This window comes from Lampris incognitus, chromosome 5 (genome assembly GCF_029633865.1).
Source record: "Lampris incognitus isolate fLamInc1 chromosome 5, fLamInc1.hap2, whole genome shotgun sequence".
In the NCBI taxonomy this organism is placed as follows: domain Eukaryota; kingdom Metazoa; phylum Chordata; class Actinopteri; order Lampriformes; family Lampridae; genus Lampris; species Lampris incognitus.
Window position 1 is genome coordinate 48,813,499 of NC_079215.1, and position 26,056 is coordinate 48,839,554.

The following is a 26,056-nucleotide window of genomic DNA, read 5'->3' on the forward strand; positions in this document are numbered from 1 at the left end:
GGAGAGTTAATCCCCTTAAATACAAGCCAGGGATGAATATTAATGTTCTCCTTAAGGGCCAAAGGTACTCAAGCTGAGCTCTTCACAGTCAAGAGTCAGAAAAATACAAATCGGGTACGAGTCTCACAGAGATGGGCCTCAAGTGTGTTATGCAATGTAAAATTAAGAACATTAAAATCAGCCGAGGCAATTTGCATTTCACTTCATCGTGCCTCAACAGTTTAGAACTGAACTGCTTCCTGCAGAGCGTTTGATTCTACTTCACCGGTATTTTCTAATACGACCTCTGTCATACAGACAGGTAGGGTCACTCCTCAGCTAATCATGTGCCCTGATTGTGGACTTGAGAAACGCACAAAAACACACATCCTGTCCCACTCTCTCTCAGTCTTTCTCTCTCGCCTACCTGGAGGGGACAGAGGAGCCCAGGTCAGAGTGCCCGTTGGTGCGAGTCTCGTCGTCGGGGCAGGGACTGCTGGGAGTGTAGTCTGGCTCCTCTCCTTCTCCGTAGTCCTCAAACTGCTCCTCGTTCAGAGACGCAGAGGAGCGTGTTGATAGGTCAGAGGTCACTGAGATATTTGTCTGGCCACACCTGGAGCAAAAACGGGGGGGGGGGGACAACGACGAGGGATAATTATTTGTATGAATTATTCAAATCTATTTTCATTATATTTAATTCTATTTTACTTTGGTGAGTTAATCCCCTTTAATTACATGTTAATTACAACCCAGTCAGTTTAAAGGGGAGGCTTAAAGGTACAATTCGCAATTGGGGCAAGGAAAGAAAGACAGGACTGATGTGTGACTGTGTAACAAAAGTTCTACATGCTCAAAATCTGACTAGAAATAAGCATTAAATTATATTGGTTTGACCCGTTGCATTTTAGCTGAACATGGGTGACAGGAGAGCACAGGCAGAACCAAGACAATAGAAACAGGTGGTGAAGCAGACAGATATTAAGACAGACTGACAGAGACACATGTTTCTAGGAAAGAATTTAGTCTTTTTTTTTTTAGCACAGACGGGGCCATGGCTTGGATGGGCCTATCAAAAAGGCTATATTGGCTTTTATACAACCCCGTTTTATACAAAAGTACTGCTATTAGCACACCACTAAGAGCAAAATATGCATTAGTGACTGCTCCACCGGATTCCTTTTATTTATTTTATTCATTCTTTACCCTTTCATGCACAGCGTTACCATGCCAGTGCCTGATATTGTCTGAAATGATCTGACATTCACAATGCCTACCTTAGTCAGTGGGCCATCATTTATTTATTTATTTTGGATTTTCCCAGCTTTTTCTCCTCAATTGTATCCGGCCAATTACCCCACTCTTCCGAGCTGTCCCGGTCACATGCCTCCTCTGATACATGCGGAGTCACCAGCCACTTCTTTTCACCTGACAGTGAGGAGTTTCACCAGGGGGACATAGCGCATGGGAGGATCATGATATTACCCCCAGTTCCCCCTCCCCCCCGAACAGGTACCCCGACCGACCAGAGTAGGTGCTAATGCAGCGACCAGGACACATACCCACATCCGTCTTCCCACCCGCAGACACGGCCAATTGTGCCTGTAGGGACGCCTGACCAAGCCGAGGTAACACGGGGATTCGAACTGGCAATCCCTGTGTTGGTAGGCAACACAATAGACTGCCATAACACCCGGATGCCCTCAGTAGACCATTTTATATAATAATTTTCAGTCTCCCTGCTGGTTGCCAGCCCGTTTCATTTTTAACTGCTGTCACTACCCAAAGACAAATGTTCTAGCAGGTTTGGACAGCATCACACTGAGTGGGGAATTCATTGGGTACAGTACAATTATGACAGGGGGCACCTCAAAAGTGTGTCACACTGAACTGCAGCAGCATAGGGAGTTTAAAGGATAACACTGGGTTTTTTTTTTACAACCTGGGTCCTATTTTTATAGTTTTTGTCATCGTGCAAATCAGTCATGATATCATTTTACTCTCCAGCTCCATTGTGTCATATAGGGCCATGGAATGCAATCATTAAAGCTGTCCTTTCCAAAAAAAGAAAAAAGAAAAAGAAAAACACCTCCTCGGTTAGACTGTACAGGATTTCCCATTATCTTTGACTTCTAAATTACAATGGAGTTGTAGTTTGAGTTGCTTAGCACTGCACTCAAACACTGTTGATAACATCGGACATTTCGGGTGACATAATTTTCATTTTCATTTACACTTCCAAATACGGGGTTTAGATAATTGGGTTTAATTGGACTTGTTGAACTATGTCTGAAGATCATATTCCATGGCCCCGTGATACTCTGTTGTAAAGTCGAGTGCAGTGATGCTCCCATGTCCAAGATCTCCACAATGAAGCCGGTGAGTAAAATGTTATCATAAACAATATGCATGATGGCAAAAACTACAGAAACAACACCCAAGCTATTAGAAAGGCGGAATGATCCTTTAAGAGGCAGCATGTGAATCTGGAATAGACGGATTTGAAAAACTAACGAGAGCGAGAGAGAGCCACATACTTGTCTCCAGGGAAGAAGAGTTCCCCTAGCGCGTCCCCCTTGTCCCCCGGTCTGGCCAGCCCCTCAGAGGTGTCTGAACCCTGGGTACTCTCCACAGCGCTGTCTCGGTCTGACTCCCTCTCCCTGCCTCCTTCTGAAGCCTCTTCTTCCCGGTCCTCCTCCTCTCCAGGGAACAGCTGGCACTCGGGGACGGGCTCAGGGTAGGCCCGTGTGCACATGATGACTGGACAAGCCTGCACTTCTTCACCGCACTAAAGGACCAGAAGGGAAATAAAGCGAAAAAGGGCAGGGTGGAAAAGGAACGACACCAGCGGCCAAGGGAAAAGGAAGGGTGAGAAAAAGAAAGTAAGAAATTTATGTGTATTTACAAATGGATATACTTGTTTTTAAATGAAATCACAGAAATGTGCACAACAACCACGCAAAGCTCCTTTCTTAGCTTTATGTATCCAATCAAGAGAACCGTTATTAGCTTTAACTTTGAACAGTTCAAAACAAATATTGGTTTTGTTGCCAAAATCCTCATTTCCGTATCCACATCCCCAACCTTGCCCAATGCACATTTTTGCATTTTTTTTGCACCCCCCCCCCCCATTTTTTACTCCACAATTGGATCCGGCCAATTACCCCACTCTTCCCGAGTCGTCCCGGTCGCTGCTGCACCCTCTCTGCCAATCCGGGGAGGGCTGCAGACTACCACATGCCTCCTCTGATAGAAGCGGCTGGAGTCGCCAGCGACTTCTTTTCACCTGACAGTGAGGAGTTTCACCAGGAGGATGTAGCGCGTGGGAGGATCACGCTATTCCCCACAGCCCCCCCAACCCCTGAACAGGCACCTCAACCAACCAGAGGAGGCACTAGTGCAGCAACCTGGACACATACCCACATCCGGCTTCCCACCCGCAGACATGGCCAATTGTGTCTGTAGGGATGCCCGACCAAGCTGGAGGCAACACAGGGATTCGAACCGGAGATCCCTGTGTTGGTAGGCAATGGAATAGACCGCCACGCTACCCGGACGCCCAGTAAGCTCCGTTTTCCCTGTAAAACCTGAAATATTGAAGACCCTGAGGTTTCACTCAACATCAGTGTGTTATGGAAATCGGTAAACCTCTCGTTGACTGTTAATGAAGCTCCACCATCATTTACTACTCAGTGACATCATCGAGAGGCGAGCGCCCTGGCTCTACTGTATATTCTAATGCAGTTTAGCTAGCGGGCACATTTTGTTTGACTTACAAGTCAAGACAGGATAATGACACAAGGAGACACGTGGATTCCTTCATTATTTCAAGTGCTCCAAAGTTCACATAGGGGGGGGTCTGGAGGGCTTAAGGGGTGAGAGGTCATGAGGTCATGTGTCGAAGGTCACGAGTCCTCCCCTTTTCAGCCTCACTCGCTAAATAGCTGTAATGTAGTCTCATGCAAATAGGATATGGGCCTTATCTCAGCATGACAACAAATGAAATACCAGAGGGAAGGATGAAGAGGCGGAGAGGATTAGGAGAATGTAAAAGAGGGAAAGGGAAGAGAAGAGCTAAACAGGGGTGCTTGACAGTAAACATATAACAACAATGTATGCATGTGGAAAAATTCACAGGCAAAAGAATGCAATGTAAGGCATATTGGTCCCATCAGTCAGGTTACAGTAAAGCTTTATGTTTTTATGATTTCATTTTATTATTATTATTATTGTTATTTATTATATTTCATTATTTTATTTTTTAACAACAAAACTAAAACTAATAAGATCCTTTAAAAGAGGTTTGTAGTTCTATTTATTTTAAAACCATTCAGGAAACTATATCACTGCTGTTTCTTTCTTTTCTAATTTTGGACAATTAAAAGAAGTTTGTCATTTAAGAAATTTGTATTTTTGCAATAAAATATTAATTTATCTATTTAGTCGTGTTAATTCTCTAAAGTGATGTTGCAGATTTAAATATAATGTAATATTTTAAACTGTACCCCGGAGCACTCTGTGGGGGTTACTGCGGGAGTATGGGGTACCGGGGCAGTTGCTACAAGCCAACCGGTCCTTGCATAACCAAAGTGAGCGCTGTGTCCACATTCTTGGCACAAAGTCAAACACGTTTTCGGTGGGTGTTGGACTCCGCCAAGGTTGGCCCTTGTCTCCGATTCTGTTTGTGATATTCATGGACAGGATCTCAAGGCACAGCCAAGGTGAGGAGTGTGTCTGTTTTGGGAACCTCAGAAATGCATCTCTGCTTTTCACAGATGATGTGGTTTTGTTGGCTTCATCAGAATGCGACCTTCAGCGCGCACTGGGGCGGTTTGCAGCTGAGTGTGAAATGACTGGGATGAGAGTCAGCACCTCCAAGTCTGAGGCCATGGTTCTCTACCAGAAAATGGTGGATTGCTCCCTCCGGGTTGGGGATGAGTTGTTGCCTCAAGTGAAGGAGTTCAAGTATCTTGGGGTCTTGTTCACAAGTGAGGGTAGGATGGAGTGGGAGACTGACAGGCAGATTGGTGCAGCATCAACAGTACTGCGGACGTTGTACCAGACCATTGTGGTGAAGAAGGAGCTGAGCTGGAAGGCAACACTCTCAATTTACCAGTCAATCTTCATTCCAACCCTCACCTATGGTCATGAGCTTTGGGTAGTGAGCGAAAGGGTGAGATCACGGATACAAGTGGCTGAAATGAGTTTCCTCCGTAGGGTGTCTGGGCTCAGCCTTAGAGATAGGGCGAGGAGCTTGGACATCCGGAGGGAGCTTGGAGTAGAGCCGCTGCTCCTTCACATCGAAAGGAGCCAGTTGAGATGGTTCGGGCATCTGATTAGGATGCCTTCTGGGCGCCGTCCTTTGGAGGTTTACCGGGCACGGCCAACTGGGAGGAGACCCCGGGATAGACCCATTACTCACTGGAGGAACTACATGTCCAATCTGGCCTGGGAACGCCTTGGGATCCCCCAGGAGGAGCTGGAGAGTGTTGCTGGGGAGAGGGACGTCTGGAGTGCCCTACTTAGCTTGCTGCCACCCTGGAAAAGCGGCTGATGATGAATGAATGAATGAATGAATTTTAAACTGGTGGGCAGTGATATGAAGCTTCCTGTAATTTTCTAAATTCTTTCTAAACATTGCCTTTCTTTCACAGACCACCAACCCTTTTCAAGGGTACACAAAGTACATGATAAGTGTTGTGTTGATCATGAACTGGCCTGGATTGATGGGTCGGTACTGACTGAATATAATGGAGTCCTGGTGAGTCAAACAGAGTTTTGAATGACAGCCACATTTCCCCCTCTTACATCAACCTCATCACTGCTAGAGTGAGAAATTCTTTGCAAATTGAGTTATGTATTATGTAACTCCTGTTTTTCATTTTCTTTTTTTTTAAACCCCCCCCTTTTTCTCCCCAATTGTATCCAGCCAATTACCCCACTCTTCCGAGCCATCCCAGTCGCTACTCCACCCCCTCTGCCAAGGGGGTGGAGCAGCGACAAGGGGTCTGCAAACTACCACATGCCTCCTCCGATACATGTGGAGCCGCCAGCCACTTCTTTTCACCTGACACTGAGGAGTTTTGCCAGGGGGACGTACTGCATGGGAGGATCACATTATTCCCCCAGTTCCCCTACCCCCCCCGCCCCTGAAGAGGTGCCACGACCAACCACAGGAGGTGCTATTGCAGCGAGCAGGACACATACCCACATCTGGCTTCCCACTTGCAGAAACGGCCAATTGTGTCTGTAGGGACATTTGACCAAGCCGGAGGTAACACGGGGACTTGAATCGGCGATCCCCATGTTGGCAGGCAACAGAATAGACTGCCACGCTACCTGGACACCCCTTTTTAATATCATACATAATCCAAAAAAAAAAAAAAGAATCAAAAATATTGCAGTGTCTTTTTTTCCCCAACATTATTCTGCCCTACAAGGCAGAAAAAGGGAGAGAGCAGGACAAGATAGGAATCGATCAATCAAGTTGCATCTTATATGCACATATACAGGAATATAAATGGAGAAAAGATGTTTTGGAGGATGGAAAAATGAATGGGGGAGTAACAGGGAATTAGAGGTGTAGTGTACGCAAGGGCGAGACCGAGAGGACGAGAGCGGATATGGCAGATGGTGAAAGACACAATGGGCAGAACACACAAAGATGGAAGCAGTATTACTAGAAACAGTCCAGAGAACAGACAGTAGAGTTTTACCATCTATTAGATGGAGCAACAAAAACTCAAACGACTCTCTCACACAGATAACACACCTTGCCTTGTTCAGACACTAGCCCGAACGTTCACTTGTTGTACTGATGTAGTTCTACTGGTTGAACAGCTAACGTTTCATCTCATACACAAGCTACCACTTCCCTAGACACACACCAGGGCAAACAAAGGATGCACACACACACACACACACACACACACACATACACACACACACACTCTAAATTAAAAAGTACCCTTAAAATGAGGCCCTGTTTTATTAAAAAAGGACAACATGGGGTCTGAGAGAGAGAGAGAAGGACCTGTTTTGCATTCCTTTGGCCCAGCAAGGGGGTTGGTATCCTTTCCTTCCTCCCCCAGAAAACACATGCAGTGTGGGCAGGTACACAAGCAAGGCCTGTTCCTAATGCCACACTACCTCGTGCATAACTAAACAACTGAACGATGGGTACAACAGGTTTGACATCTGTTGCGTATAACCGGATGGCAAATTTGAGGATTTTCAAAAACAGTTAGACTATGTGCGCACGTGTGTGTGTACAGTATATGCATGCTGCAACGTGTCTTCCAGGGGTACAGGTCCAGTTGCCATTGTCTCAGCATTATGCGGTGCAGCATAAGATTAGGCTGTGTTATGCAGAGTGAGCTGCTTCTCAAGCGGGCCTTCTGGACCAGGGCAAGACGACAGCTTGGTCTTGGTGCACATGTGTGGATCGGCGTGAAAGACACAAATCCATATTTTGAAAGGTTAGGGAGAATATTTGGAAATTATGCTCATATTTTTTTTTGACATTAAGGGGGAATTAAAGCTTTGCCAAGAGATTCGCTGAGGATAAAATGACAGACTTCAAGAAGGACGGTGAAAAGTCAGCTTTCATGCTCGCAGTACACTGTGTGTGTGTGTGTGTGTGTGTGTGTGTGTGTGTGTGTGCGCGTTGGATCAGCAACAGTGTGCACCAGTCAATCCTTCCAGAGGATTTGGAACAGGGTTGATGACTTGAGGGAGGAGCTGAGTGCAAAGTGTGTTTTTATTTGTTTGTTTTTTTTTGTGTGTATTTTTGTGTGCATGTTTGTACTTGCTCTCGCAGCCAGAATGCTCAGGGAGGCCCAGGGGCCATAAGTGCCACATGAGAGTAGTAAGAGCTTGGTGTGGCAGGCCGCCTTGAGCACAAACAGGGCTAGTCTGACAAACAGCTTCCAAGCAGGCAGTGGTCTGAAATAAGGACCGGTGGGTTTTGCTGTGCTTTAAGGCATTAGCTCCACCTAAAGCCTGGTACACCACCATGTCTTGCTTAGGACGGAGCACATTACTCTCCCAACAAGAGAAGTTTGCTGATAAACCATGTTCCAGATTGCCTTGTTACAAGAGGTAGCTGAGATACTGCATGCAATATATTTTTTTTTCTTTTTTGAAATTTTTCCCCCCTTTTCTCCTCAATTGTATCTGGCCAATTACCCCACTCTTCCGAGCCGTCCCGGTCACTGCTCCACCCCCTCTGCCGATCCGGGGAGGGCTGCAGACTACCACGTCTCCTCCGATACACGTGGAGTCACCAGCCGCTTCTTTTCCCCTTACAGTCAAGAGTTTTGCCAGGGGGACGTAGCATGTGGAAGGATCACACTATTCCCCCCAGTTCCCCATCCCCCTGAACAGGTGCCCCAACCAACCAGAGGGGGCGCTAGTGCAGCAACTAGAGCACATACCCACATCCGTCTTCCCACCTGCAGACACGGCCAATTGGGTCTGTAGGGACGTCCGACAAAGCCGGTGGTAACACATGGATTCGAACCGCCTTCTCCGTGTTGGTAGGCAATGGAATAGTCCACTACGCTACCTGGGTGCCCAAGCATGCAATATTTTAAACCGGATATTAGCTGTGACACTTCAGATTGAAATTTAGATTTGTTTTTGACTTTGTCAGGTTAGGATAACTTGTACATGGCAGTTGCGTTCCCAAGCACCTGTTATAGCAATAACAAAAGTCAATGATGCAACTATACCAACACGCTGTGAGGGGCTTCAAGCCTATTTTTTTGGGGGTTTTTTTGCAGACCATTTTTTCGCAGACCATCAATATATCTAAAATAGAAGAAAAGGCATTTCATTTTAATCCACCCTGTTACATGAATTACTGGTGCTCCATTAGGCTTTTGTGCGTTAATGTGTTCACCTATTCTCTTTCTTAGCTGAAATGCAGTACGTCACAATTTCCTGCTGTGCTTCTCCTTCAGATCACCATCCTACACAGCTGCAGTATTACATCACTTATTTATGTTTCAAGCAGATATATGAAAGAACTGGAAAATGCTGTCTTGATCTCACTGCCTGTGCTCAGTGGTTAATGCAAAGCCCTTCAGACAGGGACCCTCCCACAGGGACCAGTCTCATCAAAACACCATCAGTCTAACCTTCTTTCAACCTTCTCTTCCTATTCCACCTGCCACCGCCTCTTCTCCTGGGTGGGGCCAGGAGCAGACGACGGAGCGATGGAGAGGAGGAAGAGGAAGTAAACTCTTATTTGTGTGATTGTGTGCATGCATTTGTGTCTTTATCTGTCTCTATCTGGCAGCTAGCCTACACGTGTATGGGCTTCCTGTCCGTCCACCACAATGCACATGCACAGAAACACATGCACATAAACCCAAACAACACACACAAACACACACTACTCTGAGCTCACAACCTTTTTCTTCCTACATTTGTGCATGTATGTGTGTACATGTGTGTGCTCATTTTGCCAGTTTATTTTGTCCTTTTTATAAAATGAATAAAAGTTTTTTCCCAATTTTTACAGTTACAATTCCATCAAGTGCAAATATATGCATACATAGTTTATGTTTCCATGTGGGGGTGCCTTCAGTATTTTTGTTTTCCAGTGGTATTGGATCAGGATGACACTTTGGATACTGTCACATCGTGATACACAATTTTGTTGTCTAAACTGATGATAACAAGGATCATTAACTTATCTCCAAACTGGTTTTGGTTTGACATTATACTCTTCATTATCGAACACTTCAGAGTGTTGAACTTCAGTCGGATTCTTAAATATGGTGTTTTTGTATATGCAACCAGATGTGATATATCTAAATATTGTATAGAATTCCATATGATCACCACGATAATAATATCTCCCATATTCCCCAGCATGTGTGCCTTCATATACACAACGCAGAATACATTCTACAGTATGTGCCCATGAACAGCCACTTGTGTGTATATAAATTTAAGTATAGTTATGGACTCTGAAGTGTTAGTGAGCGAGACAGAGAGAGAGCGAGCAAGAGAAAGCAAGAGAGTGAGAGACCGGGAGAGAGAGAGAGAGAGAGAGAGAGAGAGAGAGAGAGAGAGAGAGAGAGAGAGAGAGAGAGAGAGAGAGAGAGAGAGAGAGAGAGAGAGAGAGAGAGAGAGAGCACGCTGGAGAGAGAGAGAGCAAGAGAAAGCGAGAGAGTGAGAGACCAGGAGAGAGAGAGAGAGAGCGAGAGAGAATGAGAGACAGAAAGTGAGAGAGTGAAAGAGAGAGAAAGAGAGAGAGAGGGCAAGCTGGAGAGAGACCGAGAGAGAGCGAGTAAAAGAGAGAAACTAGGCCTGGCTCTCTTGAGAAGTAGGATGAGTGGAAACATGCATTATTCACACCCAGTGCAGCTGTGCAGCGAATGGGGGGGGGGGGGCAGAAAAAAAAGAGGAGAGGAGACAGAAGGGGAGATAGACAGGGAGGGGGGGACAATTTTCCTTCCTGCAGAAAGAACAACACCTGTGCATCAAGTGAAGGGAAGGTACATGATGAGGAAGAAAGGGGGATGAGAACTGGGAGGAAATCGTGAGGAGATTTGCGTGGAAGCGAGAGGCGAGGGGAGGACAAGAGACAAATCTGAACGCAAACTTCAAAAAGGATGAGATGAGCTGAAATCCATGACTAACTTCCCCCATACCCCTCAGGCTTAACTCAACACATACTTACGGGAACGCATAAGCACCCCCCCCCACACACACACACACACGGACATGCGTGTCACACACATGTAAACGCAACACTATACATTTAAGAGAAATTCAATTTCCTACTGTGAACCCCAGCGTCTGTTTCCCACTGTGAAGACTAATTTCTTTGAATGATGAACGGTGATTACAATAAATGTCATATAGTACTGTAAGGTATTGGAAAAAAAACCCAAAACAAATACTGAGCAATATGTCACTGCTGTAATGCCACAGGGGATCACACTATTGGAAAACCAATAGTATTATGTTTGCAATCTCAGTTACCACCACCACATAGGTTGCTAAGCACAGTGATGATCTGGGCTTCCTTTTTTCTAATTTTCGCACAGCAGGGTAAAGTGTGTGTCTGTAAGTGTGACAGACACAGAGTGGGGGGGGGGGACTGGTGACCCCATTTTCCTGCTCTCCCTGGATTCATTCTGCATAACCTGCAGCCGACACTCCCTGGTATTTATCTCTTCCCCGTTGTACTCTGCCATGTGATTTTACTATATGTAGTTTGCTTTATGATGCTCCATCCTCTGACTGCACCCTTATTCTGGTTTTGAGATCATTCCTGTGTTGATGCTGTTCCTACCTGTTTACTTCTAAGATTCAAATCTCCATGTTACAATGATCACTGTGCAGGGGTACCTTGGGTGTCCCGACTGGGTGCCCCGACCACAAGGTCCCGACTGAATGCAATGCATTACAATACCAATAACCATAAAAATGTCAATAACGAAAACGATAAAAACAAACCAATCAAAATCAATATAGTAACTATGGTAATAGTAATTACTATCTTGTCAGATAGTAATAATGTGGGCATCCGGGTAGTGTAGTGGTCTATTTTGTTGTCTACCAACATGGGGATCGCTGGTTCGAATCCCTGTGTTACCTCCGGCTTGGTTGTGCCACAGACACAATTGGCCGTGTCTGCAGGTGGGAAGCCGGATGTGGGTTATATGTCCTGGTCACTGCAGTAGCGCCTCATCTGGTTGGTCGGGGCCCCTTTTCGGTGGGGAGGGGGAACTGGGGGAAATAGCATGATCCTCCCATGTGCTACATCCCCCTGGTGAAACTCCTCACTGCCAGGTGAAAAGAAGTGGCTGGCGACTCCACATGTATCAGAGGAGGCATGTGGTAGTCTGCAGCCCCTCCCCGCCGGATCGGCAGAGGGGCGGAGCAGTGACTGGGATGGTTCGGAAGAGTGGGGTAATTGGCCAAATGCAATTGGGGAGAAAAAAAAGGGGGGAGATTATATTTAAAGAGAGGTACGGTAGCGCCCTCATAAAGTTGTTGCAAATAACGGCAACAACAACCTCCCTTTATCTCTTTTATAGCTTACTATTTTTCTCTCTCTTTGTTTTACTCTGTCTGGAAAAAAAGACTGCGGGTCCACACACACACACACACACACACACACACACACACACACACACACACACACACACACGAACTACTGATTGAGCGCCCCATTCATTTGCAGGTGGTTGTTCTCTCAGTCCTTGTAGGCCCAAACGTCTTTTATCGGGTTAAACAACAACACCGTTACAGCGGGTCATAAAAAGGAAGAGCTCTCTTTCACTCTCCAAGTTGACAGCTGAGGGTCTACACCATTTAAAGCTCAACAAATCACTAACCGGCCCTCTTGGTGCAGTGCAGGATTATGTGGATGACCACACAATTCAAGGTCCTATTGATCTAGACCTAAAAAGGAGAAGATGGTTTTCAAATGGCCAGACCAGGACTTGGCAACAGAGTACTGTAAAAAAAAAAAAAAAAATCACAAGTGAAAGACCTTTCCCTTTTGACTTAGTTGGTGAAGCACATCAGGATTTATTATCTAAGAGTGTAAATGGCGGGTATATTGTCAGCTGTAGATGGTCGTAGTGACGGCGGATATACATTGGTGTAAGTTGTCTCGGTTATCATCATGAACTAGCCACTGAATATCTGGTTATATACGGCCCTTAACATTTTAGCACCCCGGCTTTTCTACCAGTTTTGTGCACAAGACACGGAGATTGATGCAGAGACAGGCTAGGGAAGAGGGCGGGAGGAAGTAAGCAGCAACATGAACTGACATTGACTGGGCTAATTTAAATTCACATTAATTCAAATGGAAGATTTTGAATTAATGGGTATCAGCACAGAATTGGAGGAAAGAAGAAGAGAAGCTGAGGGAGAGCGAGTGAGAGGGCGGGATGAAAAAGGAATAAAGAGGGATGATGGGGTGGAGAGAAAATAAAGAACGAGGGAGAGAGAGCCTGAGTCGGGAGAGCGATAGAGAGATAGAGTGGGTGAGAGAGAGAACAGAAATAAGCGGAGTAACAGACTCCTCTGCTGGCTGCTGGTGTTTGTCAGTCTGGGCTCCAGAGATAAGACGTGTTTCACTGCAGAGCCCCCCCCCCCCCCAATCCTTCTGTCAATACAGCATACTCTCGCCTGCTCGGCTCTTTTTTTCCTTTATTCCAACCACGCAACTCTTCAAGTGCTCTATATTCACACATGAAGTGAACAGCAAAGGCCTCATATATCAGTATGTGCCGATTTCAATCTCTGTTCTGTTCTCCTCACCCTCGGATGCATCTCCCTCTGTTTTGTGGTCCATGCGAATGCCAGAGTCTTGCCCCCCTAGCTAGCACAGCATCCCCCTAGCTGGCACAAATTCACTACTGATCTGAAATGAGTAAATCAAAAACCCACAAAAAACACGTTATGAGCATATTCTTGGAGTCTAAATGAGAAATTGTGTGTCAGTATGTGTGTGTATAACTCCCCCCCCCCTTTTTTCCCCTCCCCAATTGTACTTGGCCAATTACCCCACTCTTCCGAGCCGTCCCGGTCGCTGCTCCACCCCCTCTGCCGATCTGGGGAGGGCTGCAGACTACCACATGCCCCCCCGATACATGTGGAGTTGCCAGTCGCTTCTTTTCACTTGACGGTGAGAAGTTTCGCCAGGGGGACATAATACGTGGGAGGATCACACTATTCCCCCCAGTTCCCCCTCCCCCCGGAACAGGCGCCCCGACTGATCAGAGGAGGCGCTAGTGCAGCGACCAGGACACACACCCATATCCAGCTTCCCACCCACAGACACGGCCAATTGTGTCTGCAGGGATGCCCGACCAAACCGGAGGTAACACGGGGATCGAACCGCTGATGCCCCGTGTTGGTAGTCACGCTACCCGTGAAAAACTTCGTGTGCTGTGTGTTAACCTTTCTGAGTAAACTCCTATGGTAACAAAGACACCGTCTTCCTACATCTACTATACAAACACATCTTTGAGGAAACATTCTTCAAAGTCTCACCTACAAAAAAAAATATATATATATATACAAAAAATTCCTCATTGCCAGTGTGATGACCATTTAAAGTAAGAAATACATCGACGCTCTGCCATTTTAGATTTCTTACTGTGTCTTGTGTGGTTTTATGAGCCCCTAAAAAAGGCCATTCTCTGTCATGTTGGGTGATGGACAATGCAGTACTCTGAACTGAATTTGAATAGACTCAGCATGCAGTGAGGCACACACCTACACACACACACACACACAAATACCTAAACAAACACAGACGCACTAATGACATAATCCTTGTTCATCTTGTGAAGTAATGTCTGTATCTACTTTAACTACATACATTTCAGTAATTAAAACAAGTACAAATGTATGCGCACTCGCACACACACACACACACACACACACACACACACACACACACACACACACACACACACACACACACGACCTACTATACTACATAGTAGGGCTGACATGAATACCTTGGAGCTCCGATTGTTGCCATGGTAACCAAAGCCGAAATCATTGATGAAGCTCTTTATTTTATTTCGTTAGTATGTTTTTCTATTAGAGTTATTTCCCCACCAATGCCAGCTCAGGATATAATCACACATTACTCATTACGCATAAACAGCTCGACATCTACCGGGTCTTTTCGGACCAGAGCTGTTCAGAGAACCTACCCACCCACAGCCCTCAGCTAGGGTACCTGCGGAAACGTTGCTGGCCCGCGTGGCAGTGTGGCTGACAATACCATTCGGTACCAGGCGTACGGGCTCCCGCCTCACTGCAAGACAAAGGCTTATTTAACGTTAATCTGCACACTACACAACGTGTCAGCAGGTTAATTAGATTAGTAGCCTAAAGCAACAACACGGACCAGACCTCTTTCTGCAGACTGATACGATCGGACAAGAAACAGAGGTCTCCCGTCATGACAGAAACGTTCAGCAGGCTGCTGGATCAGGCTGCAGTGCCTTCGCCGACCAATCTGAATGGACTATTCAACAAAGTGGCACGCAATAAATACACAAACAGCCTTACTGGATAGAGAAACTCCTCAAGCACCGCTTTCTTTATGTGGTTCTATCAGCAAGCTTTACCTCTTCCATGCCCAGCTGCCTTGCAGGATGAAAAACCACCTTAGTTAACCTCCAACAAAGGAGCCAAAGGAGCCTTTAAGCATCTCATGCACGCACGCACGCACGCACGCACGCACGCACGCACGCACGCACGCACGCACGCACGCACGCACGCACACACACACACACACACACACACACACACACACACACACACACACACACACACACACACACACACACACACACACACACACACACACACACACACACACACACACACACACACACACACACACACACACACAGACCAAGTAGTGCGTGACTGACCGAAACACATGCCTGTTTGTTTCCACCTGAATCCAAAGGGTAACAGGTAGCAGCTTGGGTTTCCTGGAATGCAGCCCTGGACAAGGGACAATGTAGGGAGGGGGACCACACCAGGGCAAAACACACTACAGACCGCGTGTCAGTGAAACCTTCCAGACTGGGGGAACGGACAGGAAAAAAAAGCAGAAATAAAATATCTCTCTCTCTCTCCAGCTGTGTTTTTGTGTTTGATTGTCTTTTTACATGAGAATTTAAGCTCTGTGTGTGTGTGTGTGTGTGTGTGTGTGTGTGTGTGTATTGTGACTGCAGGCCAGTGCTTGCAACAGGGTTATTCACAACGGCCCAGTGGAATAAAACTTGTTGTGGTTGGCAAAACGACATACACAGAGGACAGCAAAAACGTTTGTTTAATGTCCAAAAGTACAGTATTGTCAACTCTGTTCAGTGTGTGTGTGTGTATATGAGTGAGTGGGTGAATATGAGTGTGTAGTCCCAAAAAAGGCACAAAACCCAGTAACAATAAATAAATAAATTTAAAAAATATATATATATCAAAATTCAGCTGAGGGAGCTGAACATGTGTGTGTGTGTGTGTGTGTGTTATGGTATGTTTGTGTGTGCATCACAAAAAAATCTATGCCTGGCCAAACTGTGCGTGTCATATTGCATTCAACACAAATGAGCTACCACACCTAACACCAAGTGCGTGCGTGTGTGTGCGTGCGTGCGTGCCTGCGTGTGTGTGTGTGTGTGTGTGTGTCTGTGAGTTTTGTCAACCACCTGTTCCCAAATGGAGGAACAAGTGTTTAGCAACTGGTTATGTTCAAACAAAGCAGCTAGCAGTCTCCCTCCTTCAGAAGTACGAGGACATTCAATCACAATCACACAGAGGTCTGACCGAAGGGTGCAATGCAGGTTGTGTTGGGGTTTTAATGGTGGGGTTTTTTTTTTTTGCACTTCCGTGGACATACAGTTCATTAATTTCCTTACATAACATATTGTTCTCTTACTGCCAACTGCCATTGCACACAGTTGTGTCATACTTCTTGTTATTACTATAACCACAATTGTATTTACAGTCATTGCTGTTGTACAGAAGAAAGAACCATAGATACAGTGGTGATTTTGAGAAAAAAAAACCCTGCTCTGTTTACCAATCAAAGTCCATCTCACAGCTAAATTGGTGTTTCGTCTATCATCGCCGTTTCCTTATCGACACCGCCGGTTATCAAACTAATGTCCGCTGGAGTGAAACCACAAGTTTTTCTTCCCTTAACAAAGTCTATTGTCTCTCTTCAGCGACTGTTTATCAGCCCTTTCTCCCCCCCTGCCCGCTGAATGGATGCATCTCAGCGTGTCATTGGTGGCAGACCCTCAGCGGGTGGTCCCAGCCCTGCATCCCCTCAGCTGTCCATCGCTGCTGACACGGGAAAAGCAGGACAGGTCTGATGTCTTTGCATTCAACTCCCCCACTTGATTTAACACTTTACTGCGCCATAAAGAATGCATTCTTCCATTTCAAACAATATGCTAGCAATAGTATTTTTTTAGGGGTGTCCGGGTAGCGTAGCGGTCTATTCCGTTGCTTACCAACACGGCGATTCCGGTTCGAATCCCCGTGTTACCTCCGACTTGTTCGGGTGTCCCTACAGACACAATTGGCCGTGTCTGCGGGTGGGAAGCCGGATGTGGGTATGTGTCCTGGTCGCTGCACTAGCGCCTCCTCTGGTCGGTCGGGGCATCTGTTCGGGGGGGAGGGGGAACTGGGGGGAATAGGGTGATCCTCCCACGCGCTACATCCCCCTGGCGAAACTCCTCATTGTCAGGTGAAAAGAAGCGGCTGGCGACTCCATGTTTATCGGAGGAGGCATGTTTTAGTCTACAGCCCTCCCCGGATCGGCAGCGGGGGTGGAGCAGAGACCGGGACGGCTCGGAAGCATGAAGTAATCGGCCAAGTACAATTGGCAAGAAAAAGGGAGGGGGGAAATAGTATTTTTCATGTAACACATACTGTTGAGCTACATCAGTGGTACAACATGAACAGAGGAGGAGGCAAACATCCATATTGCATTCGTTAAAGAAAAGTACTGGAGCTGATCATCCGCATACATGCAAATATGTTTGGCGGTCTCTCTTTTTTTTTTTTGCAGCTTTATGTAAATCATGTCAGCTGGTTTCAGGATGACAGGGATAAAACTGCTATATCTTTTAAATGCAAGTATTACCCAGGGTTCTCCTACCTTCTCTACCTATCCTCCAGTCTCTTTAGAGTAGAAATATGAGAGAGGAGCGCCCTTTTCCACTCCTGAGGATTAGCCTGCATTCATCATGGGCGGCTCAACAGTAGTAATCTAGTTATTCTAGTCCTGGAATAAATAAGGTGCGGTCGGAAACACACAGGGCCGAGTGTCAACACACTATTGAGGCACAAGACAAGAGATTTAACTAAGTTCAATAGGTGAATGCTCGTTAAATGACGAGTCAAAACATAAACCGATCCACATGGATAGATGCTTTGGGAACGATTCTGAGCCTTGAATGACAAACATGTATTATAGGCTCGGAAGAAGAGGAAATCCCATTATGTAATGTCTGGTCACCAACCAGGAGTATTCAGGAGGACCGTACGGGGACTGATGTCACATGTTGCGGATGTGAGTCCCACACAGCGAGTAACTCCCCACCGACCTTTGTCTTTATTTACTGTAGAGTGGAAGTAATAAATAGTGAAATCATAGACGGCACAAGCTGCAACGTGAGCAGCGAAAGGGTGTCAGTGTTTGTTGTTTTCAGTTCAAGTCTAGCTACGCAATTTGCAGCATAATTTATTGTAAAACGACTAGAGACTATGACATCACAGACCCATTTTATTAATACAGACCGGGGCTACAGACAGAATAAAGGACAAGTGGAATCGGTAAGGCAAAAATAAACAAGCGCTTCATCTTTGGTTTTCATGTTTCAACCTTGCTGGAAAGAAATGCCACTCTCCTAATTCCTGATCTGCCGATTTGTGTCCAGTATATAACGAGTTACCATGACTAAAAATGCATGGTAATATGTAAATGTGTCCACCCCGAATGTTGCATTAAGTGTGAAGTTTACCTTACTTCCTGCATCATTTGGACCAACGCACACAAGCAAATGTCTTGTCTGCAGAGTTTTTCCCTCATCCGCAATGAAAATCTAAGGCTAGAGAGGGTGTCGTCCATTGTCGTCTACTGTATCTACCTGTTTTTTCCACTCTAAAGCTGCCGCGACGTTGGGCTTATTCCAATAAAGGTGACAGGACACAAATATGCTTCTGTTATAGAATAGCCTACTTTTCCACAAAAGCCCCATCCAGGCATTGTGGGTAGGAGGCCACGGCAGAAAGAGGCCATCGCGCAGTGAATCACTTGTGTAAGTAACAACACGGCGATGCCCGTGTCCCTTAAATATTTATCATATTAGTGTCTGCTACGGTCATACCCAGACGGTCCAGACACCGAGCCAAAAACAAAGAAGAAAACTCCCGAACCTCGGTAGTAAACCACACCGAGGATAAGAGATACCACCCCACCTCCGTCCTGTATCAGTAAAAAACAAAAACACTCGTGCCCCTTTCTTGTTTTCCTCTTCTCTCTTTACGAGCTAACCCTTTCTATCGACACCTCCAACCTCTGCCTTTGTCCGTCTTGTTCAGTCTCTAACTCTCTCCCTGACCAACCGGTTTGGTTCTCAATTAATCCCATTACTGTCACAGAGTTGAAATGAGACAGTGCCCCAGCCTAGCCACGGAGAGAGAGGGAGAGAGAGAGAGAGAGAGAGAGGTAGAGAGAGAAAGAGAGAGCGATATAGAGATAGAGAGAGATGCAGATATTCAGTCAAGGAGACAGCACAGGGTACGGAGGGAAGGGTAGAGAAGGTTAGTAATCAAATCAGACAAACTAGCAGCTGAAAAAGACAAGAGAGGCAGGTTGTGAGGCAGTTGCCAACATACTGGACACACACACACACACACACACACACACACACACACACACACACACACCACACACAAGCCAGGGGACAATGGACTTTGCTCTGTGCTCAAATGTTCTTTTCAGCCTGTCCACATACACACACACCATTTTTTCAGTTCTGGTTCCTCTTTCTGTATTTCAACATCCCCATCTCTTTCCATAGCCATACTTGTGTCAGTTTCCCCCCCCCCCCAACTCCCCCATTTTCTCCTCTTTCTAGCCTTATAAACCCCCCTCCACACACATCCCAGTAAGCCCCGGTGCAGTCTGGTTGCTTACCCCGTTTGCTAGCGAGGGGGGTCCATGGTTCCCCTGCCCCCACTCTCCACCAGCCAAGCCCTCATCCACCGAAGTCATTCACTCGCCCTGTCCACCAGGGCTAAGTCCGCTGCCTCTGCTGTCTCACACACACAACACACACACACGTTCAACACACAGGTGTTCCCTCGAAAGGCGGAGAGGAAGGTGTCGAGAGACAGTCCAAAGGGTAGATCCTCAGTTCTGGTACGGTCCAAAAATAAAGAAAGAGAGGAGGTGTGCTGGCCGTATCGTTCACTTCAATACACCACCGCACTGGCTGGCAGCCTGGCAGGGTTTTCCTACGCAGAGAGACTGCAACCACCTGGCTAACACACACTCATCCACACACACAGACACGCACACACATACATGCACACGCACACACACACACACGCACACACCCAAACACACAAACAAACACACGCACACGAATACGGACTCTGTAACTCACACACACAAAAACTGGTACATTGCCTCCTCTTTCCCGATTCACCGGCTGACTCGCACTCACACACAGTGAGAGCCCAGATCAGGCAACAGTTGTTGAATTCGTCGCCCCTCCTTCCCCCTGCCCCTGCCGGGTGGTTGCTTAGCAACTGGCTTCGGAGGGCGGGACTTAAGAGACTCCTCACATTGCTGCACACTCTCCTCTTGGCTGCCGCCTACTCAGGCTATATTTGCATATGAAGCCCTGCCTGTCGCCGTTTGTCTGTGCAGCTGAAGAGGCCAGAAGCTCTACAGCCTGCCGGGGAGGGGAGGGGAGGGATATGACACGCCGGTGTCACACAAAGTAAAGTGGGCTTTCTTTCGTGATGCAGCAGATTTAAACAGTGGGTTTAAGAAAGAGGAGGAGGAGGGGGACCGGTTAGTCACTGGTAATGGGGCAAATGTGAGGGAGGAACGGAGAGCAACGAGTTCTCTTCAGCAGAGTTGTGTGTAGTATGTGTGTGTGTGAGAGAGAGAGAGAGAGACATAAGTGTAGGTGTGCGTTTGTGTGTGTGCGTTAGTGGGTAGGCGTTTGTGTGTGCGCAGTTCTACTGCAGGCTTTTCCGTTATCTTCTGCCATTCCAATAGCTATTAGCACACAGTAACTTCACAGCACCACTACATTTCCAAAGGCTCCAGTCATCATTACACGTCTGTTAATACTTCCCATTGCCAATTTGTAGAAAATAACAGATTTGATACTGTATAGTCATGTTGAGAAAAAAAAAAGATTAGTTCTACCACTAAACTTCTTAACATGGTGGCCCAGTGGTTAGCACTGTGGCCTCGCAGCAAGAAGGTCCTGGGTTTGAACCCCAGGCCATCCCAGGTCCTTTCTTTTTCTATAAATGTATTTCTAGTTTTTCCCCTTATCCCACCCGATTAACCCATGGCATATGGCCAGAACTCTTGTCGAATAACTCCCCTAGCTCACGTTTCCACAAGGAGATAGTCGTAACACCAGCTTCCTTCAAACTCGTGTCGGCTGCTCTCGCTATTTTACACGCTGAAGCCTCGCATGGATTGCATCACCTTCAGGCCACGAAGGAGGCGTAGGGAGAATGCTTTCAGTTGCTTGGCTGCAGGCGGCCGGGTGGGCCAGAGGGGTCGCTGGAGAACAACGAGTCCCTGAACACTACATCGATCTACACCCACCATCCCTTGGGTAAGGGTGGCCTAATGAATGCCTTACCCCGTGGACGCTCTGGCCGTGACCGGTTACGGCGAGTCTGGGATATGAATCTCCCAGCCACATGACGAGTGGACTGCAAGAACGGCGATTTATTCCGCTCGGCCACCAGAGCGGCCCCGTCCCAGGTCCTTTCTGTGTGGAGTTTGCATGTTCTCCCCGTGTCTGCGTGGGTTTCCTCCGGGTGCTCCGGTTTCCTCCCACCATCAAAAAGACATGCGTGTTAGGGTTAATACTCCTGTCTGTGCCTCTGAGCAAGGCAATGGAAAGAAGAACTGGAGTTGGTCCCCGGGCGCTGCAGCTGCCCACTGCTCCTATACAATAAGATAGGTTAAATGTAGAAGACAAATTTCATTGTAACCTGTACAATGACAAAATAAAGTGGCTTTCTTCTTCTCTTCTACAACCAATTATTCACTCACTATTCAAAATTGTAGATGATTTTATCTTCAAAAACATTTAACGTGTTTGTATGCAGTAACTCAGGGTCTTAACAAGCCCTAATGATGTATTAAGACCATAAATTACAGTGAAAAAAAAAACAAACAAAACGCACCACTCATCTAAAACAGCTTTAGCATGATGCTAACCAGACTCTCTGGCCCAAGACATCAGGGATTCAATTCCGATTAGAATCAAAACAAGGAATGACTCACGAAAATCTTGGTTGTGTGCCAGTTGTTATTACAACCTTTTCACCCGGACCGTTGCGAGTGTTGTTTGTTAATCTTTGTTTGGCTTTGTCATCTTCGACTTCTGCAGAGAACAGAGCATGGGCGAGCAGCCTCTAATTGGATCTTGCAATCAATTATCTCGTAGAATCCTTAAATGAAACTCGGTCACTATGAAATAGATCTGTGTGATAATCCTGGCCAAAGGTTAGTTGATTAATAAGCAGATCAGTGCCAGTTACGATGTCATTTTGTGGCTGGAAGTTTAGCCGCTTTGCTCTGTAATACTGATTTTGGAACATGAATGGTAAAGCTTAGAGGGGATCCGGGTGGCGTATTCCGTTACCTACCAACACAGGGATCACTGGTTTGAATCTCTGCGTTACCTCCAGCTTGGTCAGGCATCCCTACAGACACAATTAGCCATGTCTGTGGTGGGAAGCCAGATGTGGATGTGCGTCCTGGTTGCTGCACTAGTGCCTCCTCAGGTCAGTCAGGGTGCCTGTTCGGGGGGGAGGGGGAACTAGGGGGAATAGCATGATCCTGCCAAGCGCTACGTCCCCTGGCGAAACTCCTCACTGTCAGGTGAAAAGAAGCGGCTGGCGACTCTACATGTATCAGAGGAGGCATGTGGTAGTCTGCAGGGGCCTCATGTATCAATCATTACTATGGGCAAATTTGTGCATACACACCCTTGACATTTTTTAGCCCTCAAATTTGTCTGACAGTCAGCAGCAAAGCATGATGGTTATTTGTAATTCCTTCCTCCTAAAAATATATTGTCTACCTCTTGCAACGAGCAATCACCAAGGCCTGCAAAGACATCATTGTTAGCCAACCGGGGTCTAAATTCAGGGGTTACCCAGGTTCTACACTGGTCTCGGGGGCAAACTTCAGGGCTAAAAAAAAATCCCATGGGCGTGTACGCACAAATTTGCCCATAGTAACGATTGATACATGAGGTCCCAGCTCTCCCCGGCTCAACAGAAGGGGTGGAGCAGCAACTGGGACAGCTCGGAAGAGTGGGGTAACTGGCCAAGTACAATTCGGGAAAAAGGGGGGGGGGGTGGAATAATAATAATAATAATAAGCAGAACGGTGCCAGTTACGACGTCATTTTGTGGCTGGAAGTTTTGCTGCTTTGCTCTGCAGTACTGATTTTGAACAATGGTTTTCATGTCAGTCATACTGTAAAGTAAGGCATAGAAAAGAGGAATGGAACTGTTTTATTATTACCGTCACATGACCTCCTGTGTTTTTAAAAAATGATTTAGATGACCTATGTCACCATATTGGGTATTATGACTAGTTGTAATGGCGTCAGTCGTTTTTGTAAGTACGCAAATCTGTCATAGTGAGTTGTTTCACAGCAATTTTCACTATACGTCAAGTTATTTGGCAATGGGTGACTCACCACCCTAGTCAGCCACCATGGGGATGTGCGTTACATTCTCCAACTTTGCAAACCTGAGTTCTTCCTTAATACCCACATCGTTGTTGTCCCACTTAACTGTAAATGACCTGTCTCCCAAACTGAGGAAACATGAAACAACAACCTCCACAGCCATTGCTACCAATTCCCTCCGTCTCAAGAGTTGTTTAAAACACAGAGAGGAGATGCGGGTTCCTATCTTTGTTTTCCTTTCTTTCTTTTTGGGTCCTTTTTCTTTTCTTTTACTAATGAGCAGCTGAAGCTTTACATACTCACTCTCTATAACCCACCTTACATTATGAGGTAGGATATGTAACGTTGCCTCAGTATGCAATGCTGAAATATAGCAATATTTCTAGGCTTGCAGAAGTGTTTTAAATTGCAACATAATGCGTTCAAGCAATGTCATTGGGATTTGAACAGGTTTCACCACTTCGTGCCCTATTCGAAGAATTGGGCTCGGCCGTTGGAGGAGGCTGATAGAGGTTCTGCCAACACTAATTCCTGCAAGAACTATCAGCTAATGTCTTGCTTGTGAGGTTTTGTTTTTTAGCTTCCTCCTTGTGTTTGTTTTCTTTTGTTGTTCATACCCACTGATATCTCAGGGAATCATTTTGTGATGCTCAATTTGATGACTCATGTGGTTCGAGCATAATGAACTCGGTCTCTCTTAGGTGGCACGTACTCACAGCCATTATTAGAGTCCATAGCAGCCCTGCAACCAAGATGGGGTGAAGGGAAAAAAGAGGGAGAGGGGTTGAGGGAGAGATGGAGAAAGGACGAGGAAAGCAAAATGATCTGAGCTTAGGGAGCCAAATAAAAGCTAATTATGTGGAAAGGAATGCATCCCTCCCAGTCTCTCCTTTTCCTCTCTCTCTCTCTCTCTCTCTCTCTCTCTCTCTCACTTCTCAAAGACGTTGGCAGCTGGTCAACCAATGGCCCACGGTTATTTGTTTATGTGCAATTTGTTTGAAGGCTGGCCCTTTTTCCCCTTTCAAAGAAACCATTTACAATTCTATTCATGTCTACCTGCCTCATTCAGAAGGCAACACAAAGCGTTATGGACCCAGGACCACGGTTCTCAATACATACTTTCAGACAGTGTTAACAACGTTAAGTTAATGCTATTCCACAAGGTGGGGGTGGGGGGGCGGGAGTGAGGATGGTTATATCATGTGATTCTCTGCAATAGTGCATGATGCAGGGGGAGGAGGGGTATTGCGGAAGCATTGGAAATAAGTACTTGGAGGAGATGGTGGTTGGGAGTACCATCTTTCTGCCGTGAACTCCCTCTAATTACTTATATGGGTGAAACGGGACTAGGATTGGACTCTGGGCACAGAGCTGTGCATGCAAGTGCATGCAAACTCGTACAGACAGACATACAGTCAGACATAAATACACACAAACAAACAAAGCAACCAAACATAAAGTGCATGCTGCAGAGTTCAGCCCATGGGGATTAAGCAGCTGCTGGGGGTTCGCAATACAGCAAGACGAGTGATAGAGAGCAAGACAGTGGGGGTAGAGCTGTTTGAGCAGAGAGAGAGAGAGACTCCAATGTATGAGAGAAGGAGAGAAGAGCAGGATCTTTACACAAGTAATAATCGGGGCTAGGATAGTCTTAAGGGGGCACTGGGTTGGTAGGAAGCTTATTCTGGTTTAGTGCTATGCATGCCAACAACTACATTTACCCTACTTCTGCCAGTGGCAAGGAGCTGAGGAAGACCGGGAGAGACACCCACACCCACCCACACACACACATTCACAGGGTTTTCTTCTCATTTTAAAGTTCTTTGTTGAAATAACAACAGGAGCTTTTGTACACAGAACTTCTGATGTAGTATATTGACATTAGTTGCCAAGGTTCAACCAGTGGAGCAGAACCAGCTTTGGAAAATCAAACATAGCGTGGTATATAGTCACTTCACCTTCCAGCTGGATGCCATTACAATGCTTTCCTTTCTTGATAACCTTCATGGTCCAGGCCGAGTTATGGAACTGACTGATCAAGCATCTCAGCAATGCATTTCACACATTCTTCTACTTTACTGGAGTCTGATGAGTTTGTTCAAGCAGAAAGGCTGTCTGAGACAGAGAGGGACCAAGAGATGTCCAGACAAGATAACGCTCAGCAAAGTGAGTGTCTGTGTTCTGAATATTCTCGCAGTCATTTAGTTAAGCAAGTAACTTTTTTTTGGGGGGGGGGGGATTTCCTCCTTTTTCTCCCCAATTGTATCCGGCCAATTACCCCACTCTTCCGAGCCGTCACAGTCACTGCTCCTCCTCCTCTGCCGTTCCGGGGAGGGCTGCAGACTACCACATGCCTCCTCCGATACATGTGGAGTCACCAGCCGCTTCTTTTCACCTGACAGTGAGGCGTTTCGCCAGGGGGGCGTAGTACATGGGAGGATCACAGTATTCTCCCCCAGTTTTCCCTCCCCCCCCCCGAACAATCGTCTCGATCGACCAGAGGAGGCGCTAGTGCAGCGACCAGGATACATACCCGCATCCGGCTTCCCACCCACAGACACGGCCAATTGTGTCTGTAGGGACGCCTGACC

At 46.5% G+C, this 26,056-nt stretch overlaps 1 protein-coding gene across 1 annotated transcript in view; it reads right to left on the reverse strand.

Annotated features, from left to right (window-relative positions):
- Positions 1–20,181, reverse strand: part of rab11fip4b (RAB11 family interacting protein 4 (class II) b) — a 49,321-nt gene extending 29,140 nt beyond the window's left edge. The window contains exons 1-3 of the mRNA XM_056280267.1: positions 19,694–20,181; positions 2,514–2,764; positions 407–592 (exon numbers count right to left, since the gene is read on the reverse strand). Of these exons, the coding sequence (XP_056136242.1) occupies positions 407–592; positions 2,514–2,764; positions 19,694–19,771 (515 nt within the window). The 5' untranslated portion in view covers positions 19,772–20,181. The remainder of the gene's footprint in view (positions 1–406; positions 593–2,513; positions 2,765–19,693) is intronic.
- Between the last annotated feature and the right edge of the window lie 5,875 nt (positions 20,182–26,056).